This window comes from Pelodiscus sinensis, chromosome 4, assembly GCF_052426305.1.
Source record: "Pelodiscus sinensis isolate ZL-2025 chromosome 4, ASM5242630v1, whole genome shotgun sequence".
Classification (NCBI taxonomy): Eukaryota; Metazoa; Chordata; order Testudines; family Trionychidae; genus Pelodiscus; species Pelodiscus sinensis.
In genome coordinates, this window is record NC_143055.1 from 28,981,887 (window position 1) to 28,996,175 (window position 14,289).

At 39.8% G+C, this 14,289-nt stretch overlaps 1 protein-coding gene across 5 annotated transcripts in view; it reads left to right on the plus strand.

The window, feature by feature from the left end:
- Positions 1–13,316, plus strand: part of C1QTNF7 (C1q and TNF related 7) — a 136,603-nt gene extending 123,287 nt beyond the window's left edge. For 2 of the 5 annotated variants that reach the window (XM_025178425.3, XM_075930712.2), the window contains exons 2-3: positions 6,270–6,515; positions 10,123–13,315. In XM_025178425.3, coding sequence (XP_025034210.1) covers positions 6,278–6,515; positions 10,123–10,754 — 870 coding nt within the window. In that variant the 5' untranslated portion in view covers positions 6,270–6,277 and the 3' untranslated portion in view covers positions 10,755–13,315. Of the gene's footprint in view, positions 1–6,241; positions 6,516–10,122 lie in introns of those variants that run through there. The other 3 variants (XM_014580531.4, XM_006136962.5, XM_089777814.1) reach the window with 3 other exon arrangements.
- The last annotated feature ends 973 nt before the right edge of the window (positions 13,317–14,289 follow it).

The window sequence follows — 14,289 nt, forward strand, 5'->3', positions numbered from 1 at the left end:
GGCCTGGGTAGAGCTAGTTTTTCTGTGAAATGTGATGAAAGCAGAGACAAGATCCTTTTGACTTTCATGTGGAAACTCAAGACTTTCATTCGAGTAAAGCTATTTCTTCCCTCTTCCCCCAAACATTTAAATTTGTGGTTTATGGGTCCAAATGGTTTCTAGATCTTTCTCAAATGTGAGTGTTCTTTAACTTCAGTTTCCTACACGCAGGGGTCAGCCTCATTGAAAGTCATGATGTTATTCGAAAGATATCATTTAATTCAGGCCAAACATTGTTTCAAGAGCTTGACAAAAGTTGACATAGTTTAAAAACCTTGCTATTACCAAAAAGCAGACATTACATAAATGTAATTCTATTTTATATCATTCTGGCTGTTACCTTTAGAATCTGACATAAGCCATAACAATTACATACAGCATGGTACCAGGCCAGATTCTGTTCTCTATTATACAAGTGTAAATCTGGGGTGATTCTACCGATGTAATTGGAGTTACTCCAGACTTGCACTGGTGTTTAAGAGTAAGTAAAATTTGACCCAGTATTTCAATTAATTACGGGCAATCTGGGAGCTATACATAAAACTTTGGGGATACATCTTTGTTTTAGTGACACAGCTGAAAATTCAGACAAATACTATTGAAGTTAATAGAGCTATTACAGTTATACTGAGCTAACGAAGATCAGAATCTAGTCCTTGATCTGTAACTGAGACATGATTGGGATATCTGAAATCAACGTCTCAGAATATTTCAATTTGTATTACAGGGGAAAAATTTCAAAAGTCCCTAAACGACTTGGGTGTCTAAGTTCCACATTCAAAAGTGACTTTGATATTCAAGACTTGCAATGAAATTTAAGCTTCTAAGTGTCAAAATCATGTTTGAAAATGGGATGTTGTCTCCTTTTAGGCTCTTTGGGAAATTGTAACCACAGCTCTTAACAGCATAATGATTCCTTTTTACCCAGAAATTTTTTGTTCAAAACACTCATTTTCTTTGGCAGTTGTCTGTTTTGAAATGCATTGTCATGCATTTTGCAATACACATTTTGAGAATTCTCATACAGAGTTCTGGGAGTTTGAGAGAAAATTGCATAGCCTTTGCATATAGTAAGATTTCAAAAGTCCTCAGTCCTGAGCTAACTCTTTTCCTACTGGCATCAAGGGGAGCTTTGCCGTTCCTGGAAACATAGGTAAGGCCAGTGTCAAGTACTTTTGAAAATTCCCACCATTCAGTTCTGACAGATGTGAGGGGAAGATTAAAAAAATCAAACTTGGTTTAAGATGATACCATCTGATTAGCAAGTAAGAATATTATTTAGAAATAGTAGAATGTTTCTTCAAAGTGTTACACAAGTACTTAACCTACAACAGCCTTGTGGGTTACACAAATATCTGTCCTAATTTTGCAGCTAGGGAAACAAAGACATAAAGGATTAGATCCTCGGCTGTGTTTAGATGTTAACTTGGTGCAGCTGAATAATGGAAAGGCAAAGGTGGCTAGATATAATTTTTGGACGCCCAATCTGCCTGGGGTTTGGACACCCAATCTGCCTTCCCCTGAACTAGGCAACCAAGGGTGTGTCTATATTGCTATTAGAGCTGACTTGGGCTCAAGGGTATATGTTTCCATTGAGAGGATGTAGATGTTCAGGTCTGGGCTGGAGCAAGGCTCTAGTCTGAACCCAAATAGCTACACCCCAGTTAAATAGCTCCTTCACTGGAATCAGCAGGCGCAGGCCAGCTATGGGTTCTTAATAGGGCTGTCAATTGATATGCATTAACGCCTGCGATTAACACAGTCCAGGATTAACATGTTACATTTTTAAATGCGTTAATTGCAGGCGTTAATGCTGCGCTCCCTCTTCGAAGTGCTGCTGTGGCGCTTCAAAGGGGCAGTGCACTGCGGAGCCTGGGATCAGCTGGGGTCTCCCCAGCTGACCTCGGGATCCACTGCCTCTCTAAAATGTGCAGAGGCAGCATTTCAAAGGGCCAGCCACTTCACAGCTGAGCTGGGGATCAGCTATGCGGCAGCTGCCCCTTAGAAACGCCGCCTCCACGTGTTTCAAAGGGGTAGTGGAGCCTGGGGTCAGCTAGGGACTCCCCCAGCTGATCCTGGGCTCTGCGTGGCATTTGCCCAGAATCCGGGATCAGCTGCCCTGGCACTTCAAAGGGGCAGCACTGCATGGAGCCCGGGGTCAGCTGGGGAATCTAGCTGATCCTGGGTTCCATGGCAGCTACCCCTTTCTAACACCAGAGGCAGCGTTTTAAAAGGGCAGCCACAGAACCTGGGAGCAGCGGGGCACTTCAGCTGATCCTGGGCTCTGTGTTGCGTTGCCCCTTTGATGCACCACAGCGGCGCTTCAAAAGGGCAGCACTGCATGGAGCCCAGGGTCAGCTGGGGACTTTAGCTGATCCTGGGCTCCATGCAGCACTTCCCCATTGAAACGCCGCCACAGTGTTTCAAAGGGGAGGTGGACATGATTAATCGCATGATTAATCACGATTACATTTTTAATCTCTTGACAGCCTTAGTTTTTAATTGCAGTGGACACCTACCCTCAAGGGTCACCTATGCCAACTCTACATTCATTGTGAATTTGCCAATGCAGAAGACTCTCCAGCTCTCCCTTCCCATCGGCATTATAGCTCTTTTGTGATCCCAGAGATGCATTAAGAGTCCCCCTCAGCCTGGTCTACACTTTAAGAAGTTTTGGTGTCATAGCCGTATTAGGAACACGTGAGGAAAAAAATCACACTCCTAAGTGACATAATCTTGCCAACAAAAGCCCTTATATTGTACTAGCTATACCAGCAATAAATTTATTTTGTATAGATTCATTTGCTTGGGAAACTGATTAAAACTATGCTAGCAAAAGAACACTTTTGCCAATACAGGTTGCCCCTGAGGGCCTGAGAAGCTCACTCCCAGCCCCAATCACTGGGCTCTGCTCCTGGTCTGGCAGGGCTCCCAGTTGCTGGCCCTGCTGCAGCCAGCTTAGCTATGGCTTCCTGTTCCTCGCTGGAGCTTCCAGCTCTGGCTGTGACCTGCCACTGCTGCTTCCACTGTCGTGGGCTCAGCTAGGGCTCCCCAGCCATTGCTGGCCCATCTGCAACTGCCTGGCCCAAGTCAGGGCTCCCTGCTGCAGGACTCCCAGCCAGCCCCCTGCTCCCAGTTGCCAAGGCTCTCTGGTCTGACACCTTCATGGTCTGCAGGACTATGGATGTTGCCAGACCAGAGAGTACTGGATAACATAAGCTAAGAATGTTAAGAAGTATCTTCACCGAAGTCCTACAGCTATAGCTATGCCACTGCAACGTTTAGACCTGTGCTGAGTTGAGGGTGACCAGGACTATAAAATTGACTCACCAGGAGGGGGCATTAGATGTGGTAACCCGTAGGCTCTCAGCCCATCTGTCAATTTGTCTGCGCTCCAACTTGTCTTATCCGCACATACACAACCCTTCTAAAAAATCTCTGCCCATATGATACCAGTTTGCAGACTCCACAATGGTTTTTTTTAGGTCAGGCTCTTTAAATATCTCTTACAGCTATCTTAAATGAAGACCAAATTCTGATCCATCAGTTTCAAAGAGGTTTCAACATAGCCCAAAACAGTACATTGAAAAATATTTCATATTTAAGATTTGTATTGGAATAAAAATATAAGAACGGCTATATTGGATCAGACCAAACATCCATATAGTCCCAACTGTGGTCAGTGCCAGGTGCTGTAGAGGGAATGAACCAATAGTGATCATTCCCTGTTGCTCAGTCTTAGCTTCTGGAAAACAGAATCAACATAAAAGTAAATAACTTATAGAATGCTGTTTTGAGCCACTTTTATGGTGTAAAATTAATCAGTTAAGCCACAGAAGTCAGGGCTGCAGATTTCATGATACCTCAGATGTTTGTGATTATCATCTGTACTTTCTCTGCACATGGAATTTCAAAACAAGAGCGGTCTAAAGTCTTTTACCTCCTCAAATGTGTGTGTGTATATTTGTACTCTGGACTTAAACTACAAAGACTAAGAAGGGCAAAATTAGGGATGCAGCCAGAATAGCCCGTGATTAATAAGACTTGACTTTTACTACAACCTTTATTTTCAGGAGATTCAGGATAAGTCTCCTATGGAAATGTTTATTTTAAAGCAGTGAAAATTGGTGCATTTTGGAATTAAGCTCTCTTCATCTGGGCAAGGAAGGAAGATCACGTCACCTTCAGAACAAACTCGCATTAGGGAAATTTGCTGCAATTCTTACTATTAGGTTTCAGAGAGGTAACAATGCTAATCTGTTTCAGCAAAAACAAAGAGTCCTGTGGCACTTTAAAGACTAACAAATTTATTAGGGTACTGCTCACAAAAGCTTATGCTCTAATACCCTAATAAATGCATTAGTCTTTAAAGTGTCACCGTACTCCTTGTTATTCTTACTATTATGATTCTAAAATTTTAAAATATTAGTTGAATATAATGAAAATGCAGTAGTTAGTGAGATTATTTCTAAAAGCTTGATGAAAAGCCATTTGAAGTTGATGGAAAGATTCTTTTGGATCAGGCCTTAAAGCAGGGGTTCCCAACCTGGGGTACGCGTACCCCCAGGGTTACAAGAAGCTTGTCAAATTTGTGCAATTTGCCTAAGTATGTGTTTTATTACAATAAAGCCATAGATTGTATATACATGGATTTCTTTGATTCTGTCATTCCAATTCCATTTTTATTTTTATTTGCCAGAAACTAGTGGACTGTATTTTTCTTTCAAGCTGTAATTTAGCACTGAAGAGATGTACAATTCCAAAACCACGTAAATACTCTGCTCTGGACACTGAAATAGAAAAATACAACTTGACTTGCAGAATCACAGCTCACCCACATTGACAAGTCAAAAACTAGTGTAACATTGATTTAAAACGTTGTTTTATGTACGGTACAGCAAGTTCTTGCTAGCAGTTTACTGTTGTAATTAGATTTTTTTCTTTCATCATATAGTATATTATAAAACTCAGAAGCGCAAATTTAAAAAAGCTCTGATTATGTAATCATGAAGACAGACAACTAGTAAAACAGAATGCACTTTTAAAGATTGGGAGACAATGCAGTCTAGGTCTGTTTGCATCGCATTCAAAACCAAACTGGAAAAAAGTGTTAAAAGTCTATTCAGACTTGACTCACAACCTAAGCCCTGGTCTACACTAAGACTTTATTTCTAAATTAAGCCCCCCAAGGTCAAATGTATAAGTGGTGCATCCACACGATCAAGCCATTTATGTCGAAATAATGGGTGGTGGAATTTGAAATCTGTACTCCTGCTTTTCATCAGGCGGATTGCTAATTCTGAAATAGTTATTTTGAAATAATGGAAGTGTGAACATTCTGGTGCCACTATTTCAAAATAATTACTCCCCAGAACAAGAGCGTACTGGCAATCAAAATAATCCCAGGAAATGGGTTGAGAATGGCCCTCCCCATGACGTCACCCCTGCATGGCCCTCAAGCCCCACCCCCTGTGTCATGTCCGGCATGCGGCGCAGGCGGCGGGTTGGGCTCTGCGTGCTGCATACAGCGCAGAAACGGAGCCGCTCAGAGTGAGGGGCAATGGTGTACAGACACAACGGCCCACTGGACGACAGCCCACCAGGAAATTCCCGGTATCTCACCAGGCCAGTCCTCCCCTGCCCCAGAGTAATTTGAACTGATTACTCCCCAGTCCTTCCTGGAGCTCCAAATCTGAGGTAGCACATCCATATTAACAGACCCTGCATCGGACTAATTTCGAGCTTCCCTGTAGTGTGGACACGCTAGTTCAGACTTGTTAAATCGGGCATTTTTAAGTCAAATTTAGTAATTTGGACATAATTTCCTAGTGTAGACATGGCCTAAGAGTAGTTGACAGTGATCACAGTGAAATGCTTAACTGTATTGTAAAGGTGAGGATTCAGAATTAAATTCACATTTTCTTAACTGACTTCACACCTCTCTTAAGGACATTGTTTTTGTCTGTAATCCCAGTGTGGCAGCACTGCATCATTGCAAATTTGGAAGATTTTTTTACATAAAAAGGATTGAAAATAAAATGAAATTTTGCAGAAACTGGTGGAGCCACTACAGCAGTGCTAGTTCGGCATGATTCTCTGCATTAGATCAATCCATATTTAGGATTTTAAAAGTGTGTATAGTATATATACCTTTAATATAAACCAAAACAATCTGAAGGTTTTAATGGCAAGATATGCATTCATGGTCTGTTCATATGTATTTTTTCCAGAGCCAAGGATGTTTGCATTGCTTTACGTTACAAGTTTTGCCATCTATACAAGTGGACAACCGCTTCACAACCAGCTCAAAGGAGAAAATCACTACACAAGATATATTTGTAGCATTCCAGGCTTGCCGGGCCCTGTAGGTCCCCCCGGAGCTAATGGATCACCAGGGCCTCATGGGCGTATTGGTCTTCCAGGAAGAGATGGTAGAGATGGCAGGAAAGGAGAAAGGGGTGAAAAAGGGAATGCAGGTATTGAATATTTATGCTAACTAATGAAAAAAACAAAACAACCCAGGATCTTCTTTTCAAATTTATTGTATTTTTAAAATTTTATTTATCAATGTCTTCCTGAACATAAAATACTAGCAAATATAAGTATAAGATGTCATTATGTATGTAACAAAAAATGGCAATTTTTTTCAGATTTGAACCCATAAAACAAGAACGTTGAATCTGCAGGATAACATTTTTTTTTTCAGATAAAATGTATGTTAAGATGAAGTTAAGGTTGAGAGTATCTATGTGTAACATAAAGTTAAAACTTACAGGAATGTAGGAAATATTCTAGAAACAAACATTATATGCACAAGAATTTCAGACAAGATAAAATGTAAAAGAAATCCAAACAAGATAATAAATGCACCCAAGTGACAATGCAAACAAGTGCAACCAAATGATAACATACCATGTACATAGGGTGGGGGCTGCTCCCATTTATAAAGTTGCTCAGGACTAAATAAACACGCACAACACAATAAATAATAGTGGCAAACAATGAATGGGAAATAGGAATAAGGGGAATGTGTGTGTGAAAATAAGATTTCATAGGTATAAATATTTTTGTGTGTGATTCATGTTCCTCAAAATGTGTATGCCCTTTTTAAAATTTCCCTTCCCTGTTTGTATCTAAAACATCCCTACTCAGCCAAATGACATGGTCAACATTAATGTATATATATTTTTTCTTGTTAGTGTGTCTATCCCATTATCACCCATTTGCCTCTTGCTTTAAATCACCTTTTAATATTTGGGTTTTTTTAAAATTTGATATAAAATCTCATCACATTTGTTGGCGTTGCTACTTATTTCTTTTGGAGATCTCCCTCGTGAGATTTTGATTAAAACATTGACCAATGTAAAATTAACATGGTCCACATTAAATGAATTAAAAATTAATCATCAAGTGGGTATGTTTCTAATGGGATCCTATGTGGATCAGTTCTTGGATTTATGCTATTTAATATTTTTATCAATTACCTGGAAGAAAACATAAAACCATCACTGATAAATTTTGCCATGATACAAAAATTGGGGGAGTGGAAACAGAAATGGACAGAAGTGGACTCATACAGAGTGATCAAGATCATTTAGTAAGTTGGGTGCAAGTAAACAGTACGTATTTTTAATTTGGCTAAATATAAATCTAGTAACAAGGAATGCAGACCATACTTACCAGATGGGCAATTCTATCCTGGTAAGCAGTGACTCAGAAAAAGATTGGGGAGACACGGTGGGTAATCAGTTGAACATGAGCTCTTAGTGAGGTGCTGTGGTCAAAAGGGCTTGTGTGGCCTTGGAATGCATAAATAGGAGACTCTTAAGTAGAAGTAATGAGGTTATTTTACTTCTATATTTGGCACCGGTGCAACTGCTGTTGGAATACTGTGACCAGTTCTGGTGCCCACAATTCAGGAAGAATGCTGATAATTTATAGAGAGTGCAAAGAAGAGTTACCAGAAGGACTGAGATTTTTAAAAAAATGCCTTATTGCAATAGAGAATTGTGATAGCATCATCTATTTAGCTTAAAAGAAGGTTATGGGATGACTTGATTATAGTCAATAAGTATCTACATGAGAAACAAATACGTAATAATGAGCTGCTCAATTCAGCAGAGGAGGTAGAACATGATCCAGAGGCTAGAAGTTGAATCTAGACAAATTCAGACTGGAAATAAGGCATAAAATTTTAACCATGAGAGTAATTAAATATTGGAACAATTTATCAAGGGGTTGTGATGGAATCACATCACCAACAATTTTTAAATCAAAATTGAATGGTTTTCTAAATCATCTGTTCTACTGTTTTAGAGGAAGTTTTTATTCTATTCTGAATAATAGAATGGAATGTCGCAGTGGTCCCTTCTGGCCTTGCAATAAATGCATATTTGAAAACATAGGTAACTAATACAGTATAATATGGATAGTATAATATAGACATAAGAAATGTACAGTTTAATAGATCAAGTTCAGTTGAAAGATACTACTTAATACCTGGTTTTCAAATGACTAAGCCATATAGTAGTGGTTCTAAATTTTGAGGGTTGTGCCTTCCTACCCTTTTCTGTGCCCCCACCCTGGAGCAGGGAGGAAGCCATGACTTGAGGGGGAAGGAATGCAGGCAAGAGTAAGGAGGCCAAGGCTAGGACAACAGATGGGAGTCAGTTTGGGGCTGGGAAACATGGCTGCAGCCAAGTGCCAGGGCTGGGTGTGATGGCAGAAGTGAAGTTGCTGTTAGGCTGTGGTGGAGGCCAGCAGTTGGGCCACAGCCAGATTCAGCTCCACTTCATCCTTGACCCCAAGTCAGGAATGGTGGTATAGCCAGCAGTCGAGGCTGAAGGCTGGTGCAAGGAAAGGAGTAGAGCTGCGCTGAGGGTGGGGACTAGGCCAGGCACAGGGCTGGAAGCCAGGGATGTGTCTAAGGGCAGGAGCACATCAGAGCTAGGGCAGAGAGGGGATGGGTGGCACCAGTCCCTCTGCCTTTCCTGTGAGGATGGCCCCGGGCCCCACTATGTCATCTTGAGCATTCCTCCACTCCCCCCTAGTGTGTCCCACATTTTGGGGTCTCTGTCATATAGTAATGGGAAGTTTAAAGAATTTCCAGTCTAAAAAAATTTAAGCTGTTTCCTGTCAAAAGTGCTGCAACTTACTAATAGAATTTTACAGCTCTTATGGATACATCCTTTCATTCTTCTGCACACAGAACTTCTATTAAGAATAATTGGAGTTTTAACTTTAAATCAGTGGTGGGTAAACTTTTTGGCCTGAGGACCATATCTGGGTAGAAAAATTGTGTTATGGGTCATGAATGTAGGGCTGGGGGTTGGCTTACAGGAGGGAGCTCAGTCCAGTCTGGCGTTGCTTACCTCAGGTAGCTCTGAGGTGACAGCACAGCTTGGCTAAGCAGAATCCATGCCTGCCCTGGCTTCATATGGCACCCAGAAGTGACTGGTATGTCTGATAGTGGCTCTTGGGGGGTACAGTGAGCTTTACATGCTGCCCCGTCTGCAGGTACCACCCGTACAGTTCCTAGTGGCTCTGGTTCCCTATTCCCAGCCAATGGGAACTGTGGGCATGAGTGCCTGCAAGCAAGAGCAGCATGGGAGATCCCGATCCTCCTCCATCCCCATGGGTTGCAGGGCGATATGTGCCAGCTGTTTTTGGGAGTGATATGGGGCCATGGTAGGCTGAGATCCTGCCTTAGCCATGGCACTGGACTTGAAAGCCCACAGCCTGGATGCAGCCTGCAGGCTGTAGTTTGCCCACTTCTGCTTTAAATAAATAAATACCAGATTTAGATCCTTAGTATGAATATAACATTTAATACTTGTTTGCCATGTGTTGAATTTTATGCATCTTCATTAAACCCATGCAAAAAATATAGACATGTTTTTAAAATCTCAAATTCCATTCTAAGTGTGGGTTTTTCTGAAAATCTGACAAGGATTACACCAAATAATTTTCATTATGTATTTGATTTTGTTCAAACATATTCAGTAGCCCATGCAATTATTTGCTTTTCCATATACAAAAGAGATTGTATATGTAAAAATTAACCAATATCAACTGTTTTTCAAGGTTTAAGAGGCAAGACTGGACCTTTAGGAGCTACTGGAGAGAAAGGAGACCCGGGACAATCTGGTAAAAAAGGACCTACAGGATTGGTTGGTGCCAAAGGTGAAGTGGGCCCAGTTGGACCACCTGGACCTAAGGGAGACAAAGGAAACCGAGGAGAACCAGGTGTACCAGGCATCTGTAAGTGTGGAAGGATAGTGCTGAAATCTGCCTTTTCTGTTGGCATCACCACAAGCTACCCAGAGGAAAGATTACCAATCATATTTAATAAAGTCCTTTTCAACGAGGGTGAGCATTACAATCCTTCCACAGGGAAGTTTATATGTGCCATTCCAGGAATCTATTACTTCTCTTATGATATCACCTTAGCAAATAAACATCTTGCAATTGGGCTGGTTCATAATGGGAAATACCGAATAAAGACATTTGACGCAAACACAGGAAACCATGATGTAGCTTCTGGATCTACAGTGGTCTATCTTCAGCCAGAAGATGAAGTGTGGCTTGAGATCTTCTACCATGACCAAAATGGTCTCTTTGCAGATCCTACTTGGGCTGACAGCTTGTTTTCTGGATTTCTCTTATATGTTGATACAGATTATCTCGATGCTTTATCTGATGATGATGAGCTGTGATATGGGAGCTGTCCAAACATCTCCAAACAATCTAGACAGTCTGATCCAGGATTTGATTTGGAGTGTGTAGGAGACAAACAATACTGATATAAGCTGGGATTTTATATTTGTTTTGATGGGACCACAAATCAAATGTGGAAGAATATTTCCAGCATCTATCCAGGACACTTTAACCAAAGAGCAGGGATAACAAATTTAATAATATACTAACCAATGACTGTGTCACTTCAGACCTGAACCCTCATAGAAATTATGTTTATAGTAATATTTAAACAAATTTAAAATAATGTACATCAAATTTTATATAAAATATATTGAGTTGTGAAGTGACTGATAGAGTGGTAGTGACTCATTAAACCTCTGCATATTCAGTGTTTGTTATTAAAGGAAAATTGAATGCCTGACATCACTAACAGCCATGGTCATTCCAGGAAGGTAAATATGTAGAAGATATCTCTAATAAGAAATTTGGAAAATGGAATGGAATAATATAGTAATGGCCATTTGAGAGTGATGGACCCTGAAAAGGTTATTACTTTACTTCAGCCAGATAGCAGCACTAACAAGACATATAGAGCCAGATCACTTCTGAATGGAGCCATCCAGATTTACACCAACTGAGTATCTGGCTCAGTTACATTAATTAAAAGGAGACCACAACCAAAGGTCTTCATTGAATAAATAGATTTAAAAAGTAACTGTAAATGAGGAATCATTATCCAACATGAGTGTTTCTAGTGCAATCTCACAGGGAACTGTTCCTTCCAAATGTTATTCAATATGTTCTTTGGTGATGTGGAAGAAGATATAAAATCACTGTTGGTAAAGTGTGCAGATGACACATAAATCAGTAGAGTAAAAATAATAAGGATAGGACAGTTCTACAAAACAATTTGGACCCAATGATAAATTAGGCTCACCTGAACAATATGTATTTTAATACAGACAAATGTAGTGTCACAAGTCTAAGGGGACGGGAGAAAGGTAGGTCACACAGGGAACTGCCTCCTAGAAAGCAGAGGTTCTGAAAAGGACTTTGGCCATGGCTGGACATGAGTTCCCAGTACAATGCTGTGAGTAAGAGGGCTAATGTGTACTTGGGATGTGTAAGCAAGGAAATATCAAATAGGAGTAGGAAGATTGTGGTACCTCTGTGCTGATGAAACCATTACTTGAATACTGTACTGTGTCCAATTCTGGTGTCAACACTTCAAAAAGATATTGGAAAGGGCTCAGAATGAGATACAGGAATGATCTGAGGTTTGAAAAATCTACATTAAAGTGAAAGCTATAAGAAAGTTAGCCTGTTTTGGTTTTCAGTGACAAAGCTATGAGGTGACTCGATCCTAATCTTTAACTATATGCATGAGGAGGAAATGTTTGGTAGTAGAGGGCATTTTAATCTACCAGACATGGCATGACAAGATCCTCTAGCTGAAGCTAGGTAAATGCAGACTGATAAAAGAGACAGTGTTCAACAGTGAGGATAATTAATCAGTGGAACAACTTAACAAGGGATGTGGTGTGTTTTCCATCACTAGAATTCTTTAAAATAAGATCCACTGTCTTTTTAAAAGATACTAGGCGGCTGTGCCCTTTGCTCGCTACGCTCACCTACGCCCCTCTCTCTGGGCACTTTCACTTCACTGAGAGAGCCTGTTGGTGCTGATGACATCATTCTGTCGCCTGGCAAGAACATTCTGTCATCCATCAGGAAAAACTTTTTATATATAGAGAAAAATATTCTAGCTCAACTAGAAGTCATGGACTCAATAGGCTTTACTGGGCAAAGTTTTATACCCTGTGTTATGTATGAGGTCAGATTAGATTATCAAAATGGTATTTCTCTATCCTTAACATATCTGAGCTCCATTAAGGTCAGTGGCAAAACTCCCCATTAACTTCATTAGCTAGAAGACCTGACCCAAAGTCATTACAATTAGTATTGAAGCTTCTCCAAATGCTAAAACCAAAAATCTTTCTCATGGTAATTACATGGAGATATACAGTAATAAAATATGATAAAGGATTTATTTGCAAGCAGCAATACATGCTCATTCAAAGGGCTGGTCAAAATTTATCTTTTTGGTGTTTTTTTGGAAATTTGTGTTTCCAAACAAAAAAATTTCCAGGAAAGTGCCTGCTTTCAATAATTTGTTTTTAAATTTTGACCAAAAATTATTTGATTTTTAGAAACTTGTTTTTTAATGGCAATTTGAAATTCCATGGAAAAAATATTTATTTTTTGACCAACTCTACTTACATGTCAGAAAGCAATAATTAAACTGAGTTTACTACAAATAGTCAGTTGAATACATGTTGACAGCATCATGGTAGAAACTCCATAGTTAAGGTTCAGTGATGTTGCTTTTATTTTTAGTCTCTGTGCTCAGCTACTTATGCTTTCTCAAAAAAGTCTTTTGGGGCTGAAACTTTTCACTCCTTGCCTTAGCCCAGCAATTATTTTTTAATAGAAACTGAAGAAAATGTTGTGTTTTCTAAAGGTGAACAAAAAACTGAGGCTTCAGTTATTTTGTAAAAAATATTGTTGGACTTTTACAACTAGATATTAGCATTGGTTTTAATTCAATAATGCAAGCTTTTCCTTGTCTGAAAAAAGATTAATCTGAATGTAACTTTCTTTACTGCTTTCAGTATATAGCAAAGTATGATGTTCTGCGTATTCATAGGTTCAAATACTTTTTTCTATGAACATTCTCTTGGCTACGTCTAGACTACAGGCTTCTTTCAGAAGAAGCTTTTTTTGGAAAAGATCTTCCGAAAAAACTTCTTCTGAAAGAGAGCGTCCACACTGCAAATGTGCATCGAAAAAGCATCCAGACTGAATGGATACTTTCTCACGTGTAAGTTGTGATTGCTATGGACAGAATGGCCACCTGTGCTTTTTCCTCTTCTCTCTCTCTTCTTCCAAAAGAACTTCCTCTTCCCCATCCACACACGCCTTTTTGTGACAGAGCTCTTTCACAAAAAGTCTTCTCCTCATAGAATGAAGATTACCAATGCCGGAAAGAACCCTCTGTTCTTTCGATTTTCTTGTGGAAGAATGCAATTGCAGTGTGGATGTTCCTTAAGTTTTGTCAGACAAACGTCCACAAAACTCTGTAGTGTAGACATACCCTTAGGCTCAAACAATTACATATGATTGTATAAGGATGGTGAGACCATTCTAGCCATTATACAGTAAAGGTATATGTTACTTGCTAAAGTATAGACTTGTTATCCAGCGTGCGTTTTCCAAAAGCATTCTTTTTCTATCACCTTTTCAACTTAACCTGCACAGTGGTAAAGGATGGTTTACATCTGACATATTTTATTTGAGTTTTAGAGGATTCTGGATGAATTATGATAAATCATGGAAGTCTTGGTTTCAACTGGAAGCACATTGACCAGATACTTGAAAAAGATTAGCTGTCTTGGTCTGAGCATACCTGATAATATTTAACATTTTTGAAAAGGTAAGCCTATATTGGAAAGCTTCATAAAAAAAATCAAAATAAGATAAACTAGAAGATTT